The sequence below is a fragment of the Lagopus muta genome, chromosome 5 (assembly GCF_023343835.1).
Source record: "Lagopus muta isolate bLagMut1 chromosome 5, bLagMut1 primary, whole genome shotgun sequence".
NCBI classification, from domain to species: Eukaryota; Metazoa; Chordata; class Aves; order Galliformes; family Phasianidae; genus Lagopus; species Lagopus muta.
The window spans coordinates 26,117,733-26,138,366 of NC_064437.1; the positions used below are offsets into that span (position 1 = coordinate 26,117,733).

Below are 20,634 nucleotides of genomic sequence, written 5' to 3' on the forward strand. Positions count from 1 at the left end.
GAACTGGAAAAGGTCTGATTCATTTATTACACAAATACCTACTATAACCAAGAAGTCTCTTCTGTCATACAGTGTATCACTGTTTAGAGAGTTCTCTCTGTCAAATAGCAGAGCACGGTTCAGAGAAGATAAAAGACAAGCAAGTGGGTGACAAGAGGTATGGGCAGACAGGTTGGTTGGTTGGAACAGGGAGAAGAATCTCTCAGCACTATCACTCACCTCTGTGAATATCTGGTTTAGTCAGTGGTACTGCATCAAAACACAGTTAACTCATTCCTCTACTGTTTACAAGTGCTAAACATGAAGCACACTTTCAGTAGGAAGAAGGCTTCCATTGCCTTGTATGTAGTAAATACAGATCCCTGCAGCCTCCATTTTAGGCAGAAAGGGAATAATAATTGGTTTGATTGTTACAATTACTGTTGTGGAATGGCAATAACAAAAACCACGGTACTGCTCTCAAAACATTCTAACGTGTGTGCTGCTATTCAGTATGTAAGTTATGTAGGATTAAAACTGCACCTTTTGCTAAAGAGCATGAGGTCTGGTCAGCAGCATTACTTCAACCCTTAACTCCATCCTGCTGTTGGTTCTAGCTTCAAAAAGGAACATCCACAGCTTTAACTCAGTCAAGCTGCAGCCTCTTACAAGGCAATGATTCTTCCAGCAACCTTTTTAGATAATTAAAAAACATCTGATTGTGCCTCCTTAGTTGTGATTGCTCTCCACCAGTGAAAATTCTTTCTATACTGGGGAGAGGATAAGATACAGAAAAGTGGACGTTCAGGAAAACACTCAAAAAAACAAACCGCGCACATTCAGCCTGGCCCTTTGAATTTTTGCCACTGCATTTTGAAGACAAAAGTCCCTTCTGTAACTTCAGTTCATTCCTGCTTTTCTGATCAACTTTTTGCGTGCATTCAGCTAAATGGGAAAGATGGGAGGAATGCCTCACCTGAGCAGTTTCCTCTTCCTGCTTCCGTTTCTCTTCCTCAGTCTCCACGAGTTTCTGTTTGGTCAGGAGAAGTTCTTTGTTCAGAACATCTGCTTTGTCTTCAGCCTAGAATGAGAAGCAGTGGTGTAAACCACGTTACCTGTGCCAATGTAAGTGCACTGATGGATGTATCTCACAAGTATCATGGATTCAGGATCCAGAGTTGCCTTTTCCTGACATCAGAGGGTTCACCCAATCTAGTTTGTAAATGAAATTCCCGTTTCAAGTAGCTGCTAAGATATTCCTTTGTGCTTCAAAAACTCTGCAGAATGACCCTTTTGCCAAATGTTATCCGTACCCAGGTGACAGGTAAGCACAGATCACACATCCTAATACAAAACCTAAGACACACAGTATATAAAGTACTTTTGGTTGGCAGCAATATTAATCCAAGTCAGGGCAGTGGTTCAGCTGCTGCGTAACTTTGCATACTGCAGAAAAAGTCAGGGGCCTGCTAAGTACCTTACCATGTGCCAGAGCTTAGGTAAGTAGCAGAGACAAACTGAATTACCAAATAAGTTTGTTCATCAGTGCAAACAAGTACTTCCTGGAGAAACCAGTGCGTGTACTGGAAAATACACTGGGAACGCTTTGGGATTTGTGAGCACTGTCCTCACTGGTCACCAGATCCATCACCAGGGGAAGAAATGTATTTTTCAGTGCCTAGATATATTTCTGTTGGCTTCCCCAACTGGCAGATGCACACTGCATCACACCACATGTCCTCAGTAACTACATGGTAGAATGGGCTATGGCCATTGACAAGTAATACTTCGCTGAAAATACAAGAGAGAAAATGGCATCATAAACAACAAATAACAGGAAAGAGCTTGTCTCTGACTTGCACTTCGTTTTTCTACACTGCCAGTGGTATCAGCCTATCTACTGCCACAGTGTGAATTATGAGGGAGGGGGCTGGTGGTGGCTGTGGGTAGCAGGCCCTGGCTGAAGTGATGGATTGAAGTCTCCTGCATTGCTTACTGTGTATATGTGGCTGTATGGGAAAGAGGAAAAACGAGCAGTGAAGGAACAAACAAGTGATAAGGTTGATATCTTAGAACAAAACTACTTGAGAATGACAAAGGTATTTTTGATAAAAGACCTGCTAAAGCCATACTTAGAAGGAATAATTTGAAATTTTTCCTCCTTTTATGTGGTTTTTCCAGGTTCCCCAAGCACCTGCAGTGGTGCACAGTCTCACCTCTCCTTGCAAGTGAGGAACAAAGCTTTTCTTTCAGTGCTGCTGACCTGAGATGGGGTAGGAAAGCTTCATGGAGTTCCCTTCATCTACAGAAAGGTGCTAAAATGGAGGAGAGCAAAGAACGGAGCGGGCAAAAGTACACACTCAGCAGCTTTGTCATGATACTGCAGAAAACAGCAGGGGCAGAAGCAGACAAAGCTGTTATTCCTAGGGAAGACAGAGCACCGTGATGCACTGTTTTTGGCCTTTACACCACAATGTTCACTCCACCACACAATGCAGTATCTGCTTGTACTTACACATCCAAATGGCTCTGATTTTTAGAATCACATGAAGATCAGTAGAGCCTAGCTGTCAGGGGTCTAACTAAGTAGAAATACAACTTGCACTGCTATCATCAATTATGCTTACAATTCTGAGGTTAGACAGAGATAGCCAAATAACTACTGAGAATCAAACTGAGAGTCTCTTGCAGGAAAAGATTTTAAATTACAAGAGGCACTACAGCTTTCACTAAGCATGACGCCAATCAGGAGGGGTGTTACAGCATGGCCCTCTTGTCTTCTCTACCGCAATAATAGTCATTAAGGAATTTATCAGTAGTGCATAAAACAGTTCCAGAAGGAGGAGGGTTGCACATGTAGTTCTCTGACATCATCTGTGACTTAGAGCTCTGAAAGCTGCCCCTCTATGCTCCAGTCTTCAGAGGAAACAAGCAGTTATCAGTGGATGCCAAAGAACACTTCTAATTTTTGTTGCCATGGATCTACAGTTAAAATAATAAATCCATGTAAAGTAGGTAATTTCCCTTTAAATCAGTCCTTCGAGGAGTACATGACACCATTCTCAAATACATGTTCATTCTTTGGTACACCTGCATTCACATGGAGAGATGGCTCTCTGAGTGTGACTAGAAATAAGGTTGTCAGGAAGACGTGGGTACAGATTATAATGCTTCTAATTTTGTATTGATGCTTTTACTTGAGCCCACAACCTGTTATGGAGCATAACCTGGCTCCTAAAACTGGCACTGATAAGCTGGAGCTTGGACACATCTCCATGACAAATCCCCGTTACCTGGTCCAGGTCATTCCGTAAGGCAATTTTGCTCGTTACAAGCTCATGGGCCAGGTCATCGTTCTCCTGCTCCAGCCTCATGCTAGCTTCTTGGAGCCTGCGGTTTTCCCTCTGCAGAAAGAAAAGAACAACCAGAAGAGGATATTAATTCTTATCAATATTAACGAGTGATAAGTGAATATACTGTGTGTATAAAGCACCGAGAAGGCAGAAGTGCACATTAAGACAGGACTGCTGCTCTGAGAAACAACAGTGAATTAAGCCAGCAGTGCAAATGCAGCAATTCCACTTACATCCCAATGGATATGTTTGAGTCGCGCTAAGTGACACAGTGATTGTAGGGCTTCTCTGTCCAAAGTAAACTCAGTCCTCTCTGTAAAAATGCTTCGTTTCTGCTTGCTCATCATCAAAAGAAATAAGGCAGATAAAATCCCACCAGCAGCAGTAAACAGGGAAATACAATAAAGTTCTCAATCAAAAGAACAAAGCTACCCTCTGCTCCATTTTACACAACTTTGTCTGCAGGTAGCTCACTAAAGCAGTCCATTTGTAGATGACATTATGCCAACCGCTCATCTTCTGTGGGACCAGTATAGAACCATAACCTGCACCTCCATTTGCATGCTCTCTCTACAACCTGCACCAGTGACAACAAGTATGTTTTAAGGTCTCCTGCTGGGCAGAAGCACCAGATGAAGAGGGGCTGTCACTCCCTAAGCACAAATCCAGAACAACTTCTGCAGCTGATGCATGGCAACACAAAATGTAGAACTGCAGGCCCCAATGCTCCCCTCAGCACAACCAGACCTGTTCCACAAAGGAGGAACTAATTTACACAGAGCACTAACTAATGAGGGTAAGTGCATGGGGAAAAAAAATTAACAAGGCACATTTCTTAAAAATCAGTTTAAGTGACTGTTCTGGAGATGAGAAGCAGAATTCCATTCAGAAGGTATCTGTGGGTTGGTGGGCTTGCAGAAGTCCACACCAAACACTCTGCCTACAGAAAGCACAGCCAGCTGAGCCAGATGCAGCTCCCCTCCTCAAATACATTTCGAGAGAAGTACAAAATTTGCTGGCCTTTGGTCACACAGTGACTGTGAAAGAGACAGAAGTTGGAATTTGTGCACTATGAAAATGACAAGCTCACATGGAAACCTGTAGATGGAGAAATGGTAACCTACACAACAGCATCACAAAAAGGACACTCCAAAGGTAAGTTCTGCTCTCCAAAGAAAAACAGTAAAAGGGGATATACATCAGCAACGTTTTCCAAGGGTTGCTCAGTGAATGCTTTTCCACACAATGTGATTTCTTTGCAGAAGCGTACTATTCACCAGCCTTCACTTCCTCCTGCTCAACAGCTATGCTCACATATTTTGCTCCTTCCAAAGCTCACGGCAGTGAAACTGCTGCTTTCATCTGTTGCAAAAAACCAAAAATTTTGCATGTTCGTCTTAAACAAAAAAGGACAACTCTGGCTCTAAGAGTATGCTAAAAAAGGTCTCCTCTTTGTGTTAGCTTCCTCTGTGGCAGGAAGCAGAAATTGTGCAAATACATTCTCCTTAGTGTGACCTTATTGTGCAAATAGATGGTGCACTGCCCTGCACAGGAAAGTCAGCTTGTTTCCTCTCTCAAAGACAGTACTTTAAATAACTTTGTTGTTTTCTTTTTTAAATAGGAACTGTAAAATATTTGTGTCTCTCACAGATAAAATAACCATTGCAGAAAGAGGGGATTTTTTAAATTTTAATCACATTGTGTTCTGCTTGAGACGGGGAATTTTTAGAAGTGGAACTATCCTGTAAGGATAGCATGTACTTTAAAGCATAAAACTAAATTGCTGTCTTCAGTAACAAGAAGCTCCAATGCATCTTTACTTCTGTACGAATTCAGACCACCCAAGAAACGTCGTTTTTACAGACAAGGTTTGTCAGTGAGCAGGTAACAGAAAGTCTCTTCAGTTCATTTAGAAACTGGGACTGAATTAGGGCTGTACTGCTGTCAGATGCTACAGCGCCAATACCTTTTCATAGGGATGTTGCTTAGAGCAAAAATAACCCAGGAAGAAGTTTGCTGTAACATTTTTGCTCTGTTTCGCCAAAAGCTTCGGTGTCCGCAAAGCAAGCTGCACAACGTGAAGTCTGAAGTTCCTGCTTTGCATTTGCAGACAAGTGGTAAGCAAGCTGCGTGGTTGGAAATGCACTATCCTCCTCTTAAACTAGAACTGACATATTTAGTAAGTTAAACATCTCTTACCTTGGGCATCCAGTCAATAGCTAAGAGCTGAGTCTCTCATTGGGCCACCTTTACTCTTCCTCCATACAGGGCAGTGTGCACAATTAGATGGTTTGTCCTTTCCAGCTCCTCCCCCCTGATCTAGCAGTGAAAAACTGCCTCCTTCCTCAGGAGGAAACTCTCATCTGCTTAAGTCTAAATAAAACCTAACGTTATACAACAAAGATCAAAATATCAAATGGTGCTTTTTGTATCTAGCAGACTACTTCCGATGGCTCTGAAATACATACAGGTTTTATAAAATACCAGTTGCAATGGAACAGAGTTCAATAGATGGAGCTGGTTTGTTCCAGCAGGACTCACAGGCAGTATTTTATAACCTGGCACGAGCCAACACGTCAGACCTGCTAGATGTCTTTGGTATAAGCAGCCAGCTTCCTGCCTTTTTTTTGCACACTGCTAATAATTCACTGACTGTGCCGACAATTTCCTTCTCATCAGCACTGCCCAGTTCCTACGATCATTAAAACATGATATTCCCTCTTTCCTAAATTCCTCCTTCCTGTTACAAAAAGCATCCCGTGAACTCTTTTAAAAGGAGGATACTGCATTTCCAAGAGGGACAAACATTGCTGGTACGAACAAACACAAAGAAACTTACCTCCAGCAAAGTCACAGACCAAATACTGCTTTCAACCATTGATGTAAAGACAGTGAAAACAGGATATAAAATATTTTTAATACCAGCAAAATCAGAAGAAAAAAAAAAAAAGTTGCCAATTCTTCAGAGGGTCTTTAGTTCCTATTTTTTAAAGAGGATACTGTCCAGCTTCCATCACACACTTGATGGAAAGAAGGCAAATTTGAAAGCAGGAGGCAAGCCTCAGTTCAGGGAGACTGAAGGGCTGAAACTCCACCCTCTGCTCCCAACCAGCCAGCACAAAGGAGCAATACCAGACACGATCAGTGATGATGATGCATCCTCTCTATGCTGCTACTCAAGCTGGGTGTAACGAGTCACAAACCTTGTTAAGCAATTCAGTGTCACGTTCTTGGGGTAAGCAAACACTCAAACCACAGATCTTTGGCAAGAACAGGTCCTCAGTGGTGGAATGAAAACACTGCTTACAATTCACTTTCCTGATGCAATCAAACTCAAGTCTTTGTAAGCCCATTGGGAAGAGCCCTGGATTGCAAGGGCAGCTCTAAAGGAAAACCCTGAGAAACACCATCTAGAAAGCCAAAAGGCTTTTACACCACTACCCAGGAAAACCTTTTGTGGGAAGCAACTCAGAGGCTCCTGGAAGTGGTCTGTGTCTTTCCTTGTTGACTGTGAACATGAGGTCCCAGAAGGGCACTAGCACTTTCAACAAATTGAACAAAAATAAACAATCAAACAAAAAAACCAACCCAAACCAACCCACAAACAAGAAATCCCAACGAGAGTTACCTCATGTTTTCCCACATGGCAGTTACCATTCAGTTACCATGACTCTGAATAAAAACGCTTCCACTTCAAAGACAGAAAAAGCTATTATGTCCAAGTCACACATTTATTCAGATAGACAACATCTCTGTCGCACAATGAAGCCCATGGAGGAAAATGCATTTCTACCTTCAGAACAAAGCCTTGGGCACAAGCAGGGTCCAGCCAACTTTATCTGGATATTCTCCCTTTTATTTAAAACAAAAGGCTGCTGAGCCCAACTTCAGCAATTTCTTAGCAAGTCAAACACAGCCCTGTTACATGAGATGTTCTTAAACACAGAAAAAAACAAACCTGTAACAATATACAGAACATATCAATCTGAACCATACTGCTATTTTTTTTTCCTGCACATACAGGTCACTTTTTTTTAACTGACTCTTTTAGGCAACTTGTTCTTTATTTTAACTAAAAAGTATGAAATTTGGTGGCAACGAGCAATTTAGAACGTGTTCACTTTTGCACCCTTTAAAAACCTGACAGCATTGTGAATGATGACTTCTTATGAATAATGAAAGATGAAATTACCTGACCATGAAAAAATATACTTTTCCTACATAATACCTGTAGATACAGAAGGAAATAAACACCAGAACATATGGCACCTGTTAATACTGTTCATACAGCACATCTTACTGTCGCATGCAAACTCAACCTGTCAAGGAAATGTGACTGGTTAATGGCAGGTGTGACACGGCAACAGTAGCCCTTTTTTGGAGTTTATGGGGAGTGTGGGGGTGGTGGCTCTGCAGGAGCACCCTGCTGGATGCACCCAGCTGCCCTCGGGCACGAGGCATCTCCTTCCTGGCACTGCTCCTCAGCCACAGCGTTACTGTGCTCAGGAATACCAGGACAGGAAGAAGCACTCCATGGGTCATGGTCTCTCTCCCTGAAGTCAGACTGGTCCTCAGTCTCTCTGCATCACCTCCTGTGAGCTCTCTCCCTGCTGCTCACAGGGCAGCAGGGACAGCAGGAAGAGGAAGCAGCTTGGCTGGAGCCCTGCTGCCACCACAGGGGGTCTTGCTCTCATCTGCTCCCCAACAGGGAAGGGTCTTACTCAACACATCCTTCATCCCTGCAAGTCAGGAGCACCAATACAACACCATCACTGAGTACATCCCAATGGTCCTGACAAATCTATTGGCAACAAAAAGCACAACACACTGCAAACAGCAAAAACTGTAACAATTATAACTAAAAACTGTTAAGAGGCTGCAAGCCTGTTTCCTTCTCAACCTCTAAGAGGAACATTCCAAGTGGCACCATGAGTCTGAGCAGTCCCCTCTTCCTAGGTAAGTAAACGTAAGCAACACAGTGCTGTGGAAGATTACAAACAAGGTGGACCTCTAGGGCAGAGTGCACACAGAGCACACAAGGCCAGAGGAGCTAACAGCAATGCTGTGCTCAGAGGCAATATATTGGCTTTTCACCAGCGCTGCCTCCGGCATTTCCCTAACCAAGCCCAGCCAGGCAGTCTAACAGTGACACTGCCAAAACCAAATGCATTTCAAACACAAGGGCTGCTGTGTGATCATTCAAGGGACAAGCGAAGCTGGCTCTCCACATTCTGTCCCTGAGGGTCCACAGCTTGCATTTCCTGTTACGCTTTGGAATCTCTCCTGAAATGTCAATTCTCACCAACCTCAGCCTGACACACAAATACAAAACAAGCAAGCAAGACAACGGACAGAGAGCACCGACAAGCATTTCTGCACCACATCAATCAGCTGAAGAATGAGTCTGAACTTGGCATTTAACGTGCAGCTAACAAGTTACGGAGCCTACCTAAGCACACCATCAGTAAGCAGAGCAGACCCAACAAAGGCAGCTGGGCAAGTGCAAGCCAACAGCTGCGCTGTGCTCTGGGCCGTGACAGGGACTCACACAGGCAGTGACCACAGAGCCACTTTCTATACCCTCATTTGCAGTTTGGAGATGATATTCTTCACCACCCATCACCAAGGATTAACCAGTTAATACATTTCCACAGAGCTTTAAAGAAGCCCTCTTTGGCTTTTAAGTATTAAATCCACAGTAGTAGAAGCGAACCACTGGAAAAGAAGTTCATCAGCAGCAAGTTGTGTTTTTTTCTCAATGTTCTGATCATCAGCTCTTGGCAGTCCCAGTTCTCAGAAACAATACAACATACACTCTTTGACATAAAACAACTACACTTAAAACACTGTTTTTCCACAAGCAAATATTACCTTTAAAGTCAGTTTTACTTTCTTTGTCACAGTAACTCTATCTTATCATATTTACAGTCTTTCACACTGTGGTTTTACGAACACGCCGCACTTTCCTTGTGCTCACATACCATGTAAACCTGTGGCAGCACCTGTAATTATTTACTAGCCTGCACTCGGGGCAGACTTTGTACCAACATAATAAGGCACAGCGAAGAACGGCAGGAGAACATCACAGGTGTATATAAGCAATGTCAGTTCCCAGCAAAACTGGGCAATATCCAGAAAGGTGCTTCATCTTTGGCAGCTTTTCCCAAGAAACACTGACCTCTTTTTAATACTGGGTAAGCAATAAAAGAATCCTGGACACTGTGTAAAATATGAACCTAGAGGCAGAGCCTCCATCACACAAAAATCTGCAGTAATAGAATGTAGCAGTAACAATAAAACATATTGGAAACAAGGCTGATCCAAACTTATCAAGGTCTAATTTTTTTTTTGTCAACTATTGAGCTGTCATATTAATAACTGAACTTTATTCTTCTGCTGCTATTTATGACTATTAATTCTATTGCAGTAGTATACGAGGACCCCAGAAGAACACTGGGTCCCACTGTACTAGCCATTATACTGACATAAAATTACTAACATTTGCTATAAACAGAGTTGAGAAACAAGGACATATCAAGCCAAGGAAGAGTGCATCTTCCAAAAGTCTCTGTGGATGTTACTGCACACAGCTTGGGCTAGAACAATGTGTATTTTCTCCTTTCTGTGTCTGTAGCTGAGAATCACCCTTTGTTTCTGCGTCTCAGGAAGGTCTCCCGTAAAAGTGCAACAGCAGGAGAGTTACCTACAAACATATAAACTGAAAGAAGAAAAATATTATATGTGGCTACTTGAAAATGTCTTGAGGCTAACAAATCGCGATTCAAACACCCCTGCAAAAACACTGAGTGTTCAAAGTGCTCGTTCAGGAGAGGGAATGAGTTTTGCCTGCCATTTTAATTCCCTGAAATCTACATCAGCAAATCCTGGAGAGGTGAGGGTGGGAGCACACCTCTGCCTAATGGCTGGAACTGCATTTCTCCCCATGTCATTCAGCAAACGAAAAAGGTTCCCACACAGCATCTCCCGTACCTTGTATCTGTCCATAGGATCTTCCTGCTGCAGCTGACTCTCGCGCATTGTTTGGTACTCTCTCTCATATTTCTTCAGTTTTTTTGTTGGCACCTGTGGGACACATTTGGAAGACACACATTTAAAGATCAGAGAAACACCAGAAAGGCTTTCTGAAAGCTCTGCCTGCAAGCAGGAAGCAAAGGAAGCGCTGGAAACTGCTGCTGAATTAAGTTGCTCCCCATTGCTCCCTCCCCCCTTGCTCAGCAAGCCATGTCACTTACCGATACATTGCAGGCCGGCTGAAATCTTTCTGTGCCTATTGCTGTTAATTTTTCAAATACTTTGAGACATTGCAATAAGAAACAAGAACAAAATGGAGCCAGAGAACAGGGAAGAAGAAAATATGCTTTGATATGAAATAAAGTGCCTTATAAAAAAAAAAAACCTGCTAAAATGAATTAGAAGAAAGAAGTGTGAGTGCAAAACGACTGGAGAATTCCCTGGGGGAGATGAGAGTAATGGTTTTTATTGCTGAAAGAATATTAATGTCTAAATTACTAGCTTGTGACCAATGCCCTCGTGAAGTCTGGCACCACACTCCTTGGCAAAGGTGGAGATGCTGCAGTGCTTGCTGCCAGCCACAGCAGGGAAACAGAGAGGCAACAACACTGAAATCACAAGCAAATTCAGTAAACAACGGTGCGTAAGGATAAGGTCCCAGCAAGCTTGGTTTCTAGGAAGACACAGCTTTGAACATGAAACAAGGGACACAAAGAGCACCTGTATTTTCTACAAACCAAGCACAGAGATCCTGTGACCTTTCACCTTGGTACACTGTGCTATGTGACCATCTCTCTGGAGGCCTCCAATAGCATTACCATGCCCCTTCTGTGCAGCAAGAACTCAGCCCTGCTAAGTGTGGCCTCAAGGGCTGACACCCAGAGAGATCACTAACACCACTGACCAGTGTGACTCGTAAACGCTCTTTCTCTGTTATGCACATATCTCCTCCTCTCTCATATATTGATCTTGTCTAGCCAGCTGCTGGCATGAGGACACGCTCCTGTCACCTTGCCTTAGGACACAAAGTTACTGCCAATGAGCAGCTATATGTTTACATGTAATTTGGGTGTTGTTTTTCTCTTATTGGTTTCCAATCCAATACCTCCTTCCTCTGTGATGCAGGAAGGGACCAGGCAAGGTCCTTGGTACAGCAGAAAACATGAAACCTGTGACCTGCAAAGCAGCACGGAGCTGATAAAGCAGCACTACTGCTTGCAGCTACAGATGGAGTCAAACCAATCCCCCACAAATAAAGTGAGGAGGAAAGGAGAAAGATAAAAACTTTCAGCATTTTGGACAGACATAGAAGAGAATTTCCCTTTGATCACTCTTTATTGCAAACCACAACGAGATGAAAATGATTTAATCAGAAGAGTGAGAATGTTTTTATTTTTCAACAGGGCAACATTCAGGAAGCAAAACCAGCCTGCTTTGTTTTAGCTGCAACTTGATGCCATTGATGCTATTTAATAATCAAGAATAAGAAATAATTTCAAGACAGAATTTTAAATGACGTGAACCCATCATCTATCCAATCTTCATCTATTCCCAGCTTCCACAGTGCTCGCTTTAATCTTGTTCAGACAGACAGATCAAGGTTCTCAGGCTGGAGCACTGAGATCCTCCAGACTCAGCTCTCCTGTGTTATTTTGTCATTCTGTGCTCCTATATGCTACCAGCACAAAGTGAAGGTAAATATGGGGGAGATGTCATGGAGCAGTATAGGAAAAAGGCACAACGCAGGTGTAAAACAGAAGAGGATCTGTACAACTACATATTTTCCTGTATTTTTGATGTTTTTAATGAAGACCAAATCAGTCTTTAAGGTACAAATAAGAAGTAAACCTCCCTACACGAAGAGACAAGCATCCCCCAGCAAACAGCCACGCAAATACTGTGGTGGGAATCGAGCCCTCCAAAGGGATTTCTTAATACTTGGTAACAATTCACACCAACCACTCTTCTGTTTCACCTCTAGGTTTCAATAGATAGACAGGAGTGGGACCAAGCGTGGGTCCTCTGCGGCCAGGAGGGATGAGCACCCCTGTATGCTACTACAAGAGCTGCCTATGACTGCAGAGCCTGTCAGCTGGGATGAAGGCAGAGTGACACTTCACCTGTATTAACAGTAAATCATAAGCTAGGATCAAACCAAAGAGTGCAAACATTGGGCATAGGGGAATATGCAATGACATAGTTAGAAAATGGTTGCCATGTATGCTGAAAGAATAACCTGACTGGTACATTAATGCCTGCTTATGACACAAGTTTGTCTCAGCTGAAAAGTAGCATCTAAACACAGTGAAATTCCATCTTAAGGATTTTGAGGGAAAACAGTTAGAGAAACAATTCATACAAACCATTTACCCCATGAATATAAACCCAAAGCAGTACAGTTATAGCTCTGGCAGGGACCAGGCTCCGCTGTTACTGTCCATTCAGCCGCAGTACCCAAATGAGCCTGACAATTTTTCACAGAACTTCCTTCTTCTGCACACACACTGCTACACTAAAACCAAAAAATAGGCTTTTTTTTCCTATTCCCTGGAACACTCTGTGGATTCAACAAGGGGCTTCTCTTTAAGCTCTCTTTAAGCATCAGAGCACAGTGCTAGCTATGCTTCAGTCTTCATGGATTGCTCCTGAACAAAGCGTGCTCATAAATTTTCTGCAAAAGCTTCTGCAATATTGATTTCTTCTTTCTTTAGCACCACGGTTATACTGGCTAGAACTGATGGTTATCAAATTTAGGAGGCTCTTACAGTTTAAAACATGGCTCATCTGTTTATCTCAGTATCTTCTTGACGTGTGTTCTTTTATCATGTCGCAAGCAGTTGTATGTACAGGAAAAACACACAGAGCATCTCAATAAGACATCCAAGCAGATGAACTGAACAGCAAATCCTCTTCCTGCAAAAACAACATACGAGTGCACAGAACATTCAGGGATGCACTGCAGTGAGCTGATAGGCAGCAGGTGAGAAAAATGCTCTGTTGTTAACTGGCCCTTGTTCAAACAGGGCTGGAAAAATCTGCTTCACCCTTCTCTAGCAATCCTGCTCACTGGCAGCGTGTGGAGCACCAGCATTCACTCAGCTACAGGAGACCACTTCCTCATCCTGCAATTTCTGTGGCTGTTTACAGGCAGTTCAGCCTGACCTTGCAGGATTAATAAGTCACACATCAATGATTCCTTCCTCCGAAATGTTTTATCGCTCTAATGAGGCGCAAGCACTCAGAGAAGGTAGTTATCATTATGCTCATTTGACAGCCAAAGGAAATGGAAGCAGAGATGTAAAGTGATTTCCTGAACATATTGAAGAGAGTCAGAGGCTGATCCAGAGAGAAAAATCCCATTACCTGATCTCCAGTTTCCAGTAAGGAAATAATGAGCGCCACACAGTGCACCTTTCCCAGTTCCCCTCTCCTTTTCTATCTGGCACTGCATAAAGACTCCAAAAATACGCAGTCCCATCAAACTACCAATATAGGCAGCAGCATTCAGTTACCTCTGCACTCCTCCTTTCAAAATGATGCTTGTTTCTCTGAAGCGTGTCATACGAAGAGAGCAAGTTTAAGTAGAACCTTAGGAAGGAGACTGGTGATAACGCATTTCAGATCTCACACGATGCCTTCATTTGTTGCCACATTGATTTGTTCTAATTAATATTTAATATTTAAAAACAACTAAATCAGGTTCAAGGAAGGACAGTATGATTTTGTTCATTTAGCCAAATTAAGGCTCTAATGTAACAAGAGCAGACGAAGAAACTGAGTCAATGCTTCCCTGCTCTGCCTAGTCATTGCTATGGATAACTGTACCACCCATCTTTACAAATGTGGCTGCCAAAAACCAAGAAGAAACACTTTGCAATATCTGTCACTGGAAATAAGATTCAGAAGTAGATAAGCAATTTATTTTTCTTTTGGGAGAACACAGTAATGAAAAAGAAAGAATAAAACTGACAGTAACATGTTGGCACAAGAGACTTGTCTCTTGGATTTGATTTTAAAGGGGATGAGTGGGATGTCATCTATAGATGTTATGCAAAGCAACCAGAACAACTTGATCCCCTATGAGATATTAACCACAAGCGTGAAATCTCAGAGGAAAAAGGCCAAATCAGAGTTTCCCCGCCTGCAAACGCCTGCAGAACAGACTTTGTATGGTGAAGAAACGCAGGGATTTAAATCAGCTGCTGCCTAAAGAAAATCCAAAAGCTGGAACAGGGTCTGAAGAACTCCCACCGCTCCTTTTGTCACTGTGCAGCTAAGGGCTTGCTGATAACATGCTGTTTCTCTGCAGGTTTGAAATCCAATGGAACAACAGGTGTTGCTCTTTCACCTAGCTAAAGCACCACGGCCAGGATTCCAAGTGCCCCACTCCAAAACACAACCACCAACCTCATTAAACATCACCCAATCCCTGGTTTTGGGGCAACGTGGTCAACTAGTTCCTGGGAAGCAGCCTCTTACCACCTGATTCCAGCATCATCCTCCCTGCAGACCGGCTTCAGGTGAATCTGCAGTATAAAATCTTCAGGGCTCAGGCTGATTTACCACCTTTCATCACAGTGGATAAAGGTGAACCCACAGTACTGTTACCCTGCTCCAGCTCACGAGTTGCATGCAGCACAATAAAAGCCCTGAATGTCAGTTGCTATTTTACTATCTGCACTGGCAAGAAGGAGATGCTCCCTGAGATTCCTTGGAAACATTCACTATGCTGGAGAGACTGTCTGCTTACCATGCGTCTGTCTGAGTGCCAGCTGCACAGCACCACCTCTATCTTGCATTTGGGAAAAAAGAACCTGCAGAGATGCTCTTTTCATATCAGCAAAGCAGCTTGTCCCAAAGCAGCATGCCTAAGTACTGCTTCACTGCAGGAAGAATTTTATTCTTGCTGTATATCATCCCTTTGTCACTTCTGTAGGTCTAAGACCTCTCAGAGAGAGAGTCTTTAGGATAACAGAAATCCAATTTGAATGCAGGGTGGAGGCAAAGCAAATCAGCTTTGCTTTGAATTTTTATTTACCTTTTCCACATCACCCCATTAACAAAATATATCAATTGCAGCTAAGACATCCACAGGAATTTATACGAAGGGTGAAAAGGAGCAAATTTCCAGAGCACCTGCCCAACCAACTGTGATTCAGAACAGCAGTGGCTGCAGTCAGTGACTCTGCTTGATTTCCAACACCAGATTCTTTTGTCAGCTTCTAATCTCTCTACTGCATTTCCATTCATCTAAACCTGCTGAACCTGGCAGAACACATTATTCTTCCATTGCCCCTCCATTTAAAGATCTGCTTACTTAGGCTCAGTTAACAATACAGTTAACTTAGTTAAAAGAGTAAGCTGAGACCAAGAGATATGCAGCAAGCCTCATTATGCAGCAGCATAGGCAAAGAGAACAAGAAATTCACATTTCCTGAGCTGCAGCTCTGAACCTTGGAGTGTACTTACGCACTCACTGCAATACTTCTGTGTTACAAGCACATGTATGGACTGCAGAGGGATCTGCATTAAAAAGGAAGTAAAATATTCATCTTCAGATCCACAAATTTTTCAGCGTTCCAAAATTCATTTTCGCTCTGGGCTACGGAGGGTTTCTTATCCACTTCAACTCTGTTTGTTTTAGAAAAAAAACAAACAAACAAACTACAAAAAGACCAACCAAGTAACCCAACAACCATCCTCTGTGGCTTAAAAGCAGTGCTTATAAATGGCTGATTATTTCCTATCGTCACAGCGGATGTCTTGCAGCTCACACAGACAAGAAGTGCTTCCTCTCACAGATACGAGATTCAGTATTGAGAGGCACACAGTGAAAGGAAACAGCTACATTCAGGAAACAGCCACATTGACGTTGTCAGCAAGCATCCTTTTGCATTTAAATCAGTTCTGGTCAACAAGAGTGCAGTGGTTAAGGGTAAAACATTCAAAACATTCTAGATGGAAAAGTATCTGTATACAGGTCATTTTTATTACAGAACTTAAAAAATGCCTGAACAACGAGGTCTCTGCCACAAAAGATGATGCAGTCTAATGACTCCTATTTATATACCCATAAGACTCAGAGCAGGAGCAGGTAACAGCAGAACTGGCACACTGACCAGAGCAGATTTTCCATCACATAATTATTATGGTTGTACCTCACAGCATTACATTTCCCTGAAAGATTACAGTCTTCCACAAACCTTCCAGTGCATTTGGTGCTACAGGTTGCAAACACACTCCTTCTTGGTGACCGTCAGCTCTCCCTCAGGTTGAGAGGCACCATTCCCTGATTTTGATCACATCTATGACACTGAAAAGAAATCAGGGGCGGTAAATTACGCCCAGCTGTAGCACTCAATGGAGAAATCCTGTCCTGTCTCAACACAGAGAAAGCAGTGACATTCAGTTAAAAACAGTGGCATAATTCCGCTTTTAGGATAGGAAGGAATGCCTTGCAGCAGCAGTACAAAGCACTGTTTTAGAACAGCACTTCTCCTGGCCATGCCCATATGGTTTACTCAGTAAACCCTATTTACAGACAGGCTGGCTGGCCAAAGGTTCCTGTGCAAGATACATCATCTGTACACTGGTTGTTGACACATCAGCTACTGCTCTCCCCCAGTTCCACTGTGGTCTATTGTCCTCACGTTGCTGTGCCAAAAACCTCATGACTCTGATTCATGTGCAAAATATGACTACTACCTCTCTGTGCAGACCCACCAGCTTTTCTGAAAGACAGAAATCTGTCATGAGCAGCAGTTCTCAACCCTTATGCCATGACTCCCTCCTGAATCTATCACTCTGGTCCTTGTCACCGCAGTGTAAGCGTAGGGATCTGGGATGAATAGGTTGCTGTGGCCAAATGCAGGATCAGACACTTGGTCTTGTTGAGCTTCATCCCATTGGCCAAGCTGAGTTGAAGCTGGGCTTTTGCCTTTCTAATTTTCTCCCTGCAACCTTCCTCCCTATCCTCTTTCTTTCCCTACTCCATAAATGCTGCTGTCCAAAGCCTCAAAATAAAAACCAAACTGTTTTAAGCAGCAGATTGAATGACAGGGGTTTTGAAAAATCAAGAGAAACAACATCCAGCTTCCAAGGCACCAGAAAGGCTCACTGAAGCCGCATATAGCATTCCACTCTGATGGCTGACATGTACCCCTGCCACGTTGTATCTGCACTCCTTCATCTGCCAAGGATTCCTCTATGCCTTCAACGAAGCTTCAAGCTTTGCCATATTTGCACCTTTCAGCCTCTGTGGGTCCTGCAAAGCATCTCACCACAGAGCAGGCAGGTGCCTAGAGGAGGACCAGCAGAGTTTAGAAGCCTTAGTCAGCCAGTAGCATGCTGTAAGTAGCTGCTAGAGAGCACCTCTAGGGAAGGGAACATGCAGCAGCACTGCTCACTGGCCCCCAAGAGACCCAATCAGGCATGCTGATTTGAAGATCAACATGCAGAAGTCTTATGTATATAAGATATAAGATATATATAAAGTATATATACATAATCTTTTTTTTTCTTTTGAGACTTGCACTGACCCTTTACAGCTATCTGAGTCTCTGTTAGGTTTAGTCCATTACCAAACTCAAGACTTCATGCAGCAGGGCACAGCCCAAGAGCAAACTAAGCTCTGACAAAAGCAAGAGAGGTATCGGCAGGAGGGGCCAAAGATGACATGGCCAGACTGCCAACCTCAGCTGGAAAGCCAATCCCATCTGAGCAGCACAGATTTCCTTGCTGAGCTCTCTGACCCAGGCCTGCCTCTCATCCCCCATTCCTCTTGGCAAGGATAAAAAACACAATTTTGGGACAATAAAGGTCAACGCTGCAGGAGCTGCTATGACAGTTCAGCCTGAATACAGACAATCTGAACGTGCTTGTTCATTCCAACACCTTTTGGTGACACACAGGGTGAAGGACAAACACCGTAATATCTTAACTTGACATTACTTTGGTGACTCTGCAGTGACTTTTTACATACACCGAGCTTTGCTTTGACATATCTAATGTGTTGCTCTGGACTTTTCTCAGCACAAAAGACAAGCTTGCAGGTTTGAAGCAACGGCAAGCTGCATAACCTGCACTCAGTATTGTATTTATTCCGTTGTAAGTTCATATTGACACAGCTAGGAGGAGGCAGTAAAGAAGATTTGTACACGCTGAATGTGCATGAAAGAACAAACAGGATAACAAATACTGAAATACACATCTTGAGCACAGCACTGATACACATTGCTAAATTCTTCTGAGAACTGGGTTCAAAGAGTGAAAACAGTCACAGACAACAAAGACAAGACTTTCAACTAAGACATCCACCTGCATGAACTTTACATTCATTTTCTAATAGTTCAGTAATTAGGCTTTTGTAAATAGATTAACTGCCTTTTCATCTTGTTTTAGTGCTTCTTTCAAAGTGGATGAGCCATAGACCATGGAGACATTAAGAATAGTGAATAACTGCATTTCTTATGATTGCACACAGGTTTTCATTTTATATATGGCTTTAACTAAGGTGTAATGCATTACATCAATGTACAAAACACAGGTAAGAAAGCTGTAGGGCTTGAATTCAAGAGCTTCAAATCTTTATTCTGACTGACTCTGCTTTTTCATCCTGTGATGGTTGCTGTATCTAACAGACTTGGAGTGGCTGTACCATGTACCTGACCTATCTCACCTGTGGAAGTAAGCTAAACTCTGCTTTACATAGGATTTCTGATAAGCCACTAGTCTACTTTAAACCATTTCTGTATTTAAATGCTAAAATGTGGTCTAACACAGCAAAGTTACTCACCACCCGCTCTTCTTTAGTTTTAAACATCCATAATGATACTCAATACACTCCAGATCAATTAAACTAAAGAGCTGGTGAATCAATGATACCTAGAAACCTATTGCAGATTTCTTCTCCCAAGCATGCTTATAACAATGCAGAGTTCCTAGATTACCTGGAAAAGCCTGTATCAATTTTCCTGGAATTATTTGTTAGAAGAAAATGAGGAAGCTCCAAAATACTGAAATACTCCTGAGTGTTTAATCACAAAGACTGTTTAAATAATTGCTTCTTAATCCAATTACTGTACAAGGGCAGAAAGAAGAAACACATTTAAACATGAAGAGGACGTAAAGGGAAAGTAGCACAGATTATTAGAAGAGGAACAAAATAAATGAAATAAATGAAAATAAGAGGGTTGGCGACCCTGCCCACAGCAGGGGTGTTGAAACTAGATGATCATTGTGGTCCTTTTCAACCCAGGCCACTCTATGATTTTATAATAGAAGTTAAAAAGCAGAAGATAAGAAATTTCAAGTTCAGCCTAAGGAAGGTCAATAAATATTTTTTTCCTAGAGCTTGGTGGGAATGAAAGGATTTCTATGTTGTTCATTTCCATTAATACTTAGAGATGTGTGATGCAGAAGAGCCAGAAGTGTCCAGAAAACAGCTTTGATGCATTGAAAACAAGGCAGTGCAGTTTCAGGCAGTGCAGAAGTGTTAGCAGAACTGACAGACAAGCTCTCCGGCCCACTGATGCTCACTGAACACAGAAGAGACTCACCTAGACTTGAAGAAGATTCTGCATTACTGATATTTAAGAAGCACAAATCAAATCTCCCAGACCCCTTGGCTGGTAAGTGAAACCCAGAAAACCCCACGTGCCATCTATGAAAAGCTGGAGCCAGCTCATAACAGGCCTGGGAACACAGCTGGTTCCACACCCATTGCCATTGCCAACTGCAGGTCCCACTTCACTCCTTATCTCCAGGGCTGATTACTGGGCTGACTGATAAAACTTCACACCCATAACGGACTCCTCCAGCACTGGATTCCCCAGCACATGACAGATTTTAAATATGACAACAATAATAAATAAATAAAAAGCAGAAGAGTGCACAATAACCACGAAGCATGAATTACAGAGCTTGGGAATTGGGTCAGATAAACACCAGCAAAGGGAATCGTTACTCAGTGGTATTTCTCATTTTTTGGTCAGTGACATTTGAAAGGGTTTCTTCTGGGACTCATCAAACATTCAGCACTGTTAAATGTTACATCAGTGACCTGGAAGTGGAAAATAAAATCCTGTTAATGAAGTCTGCAGATGACAAGTGGGTAAGAAGAGGGTAGGAACAGAAAACTGCACGGATGGATGTGAAATGCTGTGAGACGTCTCATTCCTGTGCAGCACAGCACAGAGCCAGGCCTGGACCAAGCTCACTGAGGACAGTGAGTCTGCACAAGGACAGGAAAAGGACAAAGGAAGAAGTTTTT

General features: G+C 42.7%; 1 protein-coding gene across 12 annotated transcripts in view; it reads right to left on the reverse strand.

The window, feature by feature from the left end:
• Positions 1-20,634, reverse strand: part of RABGAP1L (RAB GTPase activating protein 1 like) — a 201,187-nt gene that overhangs the window by 4,123 nt on the left and 176,430 nt on the right. For 8 of the 12 annotated variants that reach the window (XM_048944161.1, XM_048944163.1, XM_048944160.1 and 5 more), the window contains 3 exons: positions 10,323-10,415; positions 3,273-3,383; positions 956-1,060 (listed from right to left, as the gene is read on the reverse strand). In XM_048944161.1, coding sequence (XP_048800118.1) covers positions 956-1,060; positions 3,273-3,383; positions 10,323-10,415 — 309 coding nt within the window. Of the gene's footprint in view, positions 1-955; positions 1,061-3,272; positions 3,384-5,531; positions 10,051-10,322; positions 10,416-15,833; positions 16,853-20,634 lie in introns of those variants that run through there. The other 4 variants (XM_048944164.1, XM_048944173.1, XM_048944169.1 and 1 more) reach the window with 3 other exon arrangements.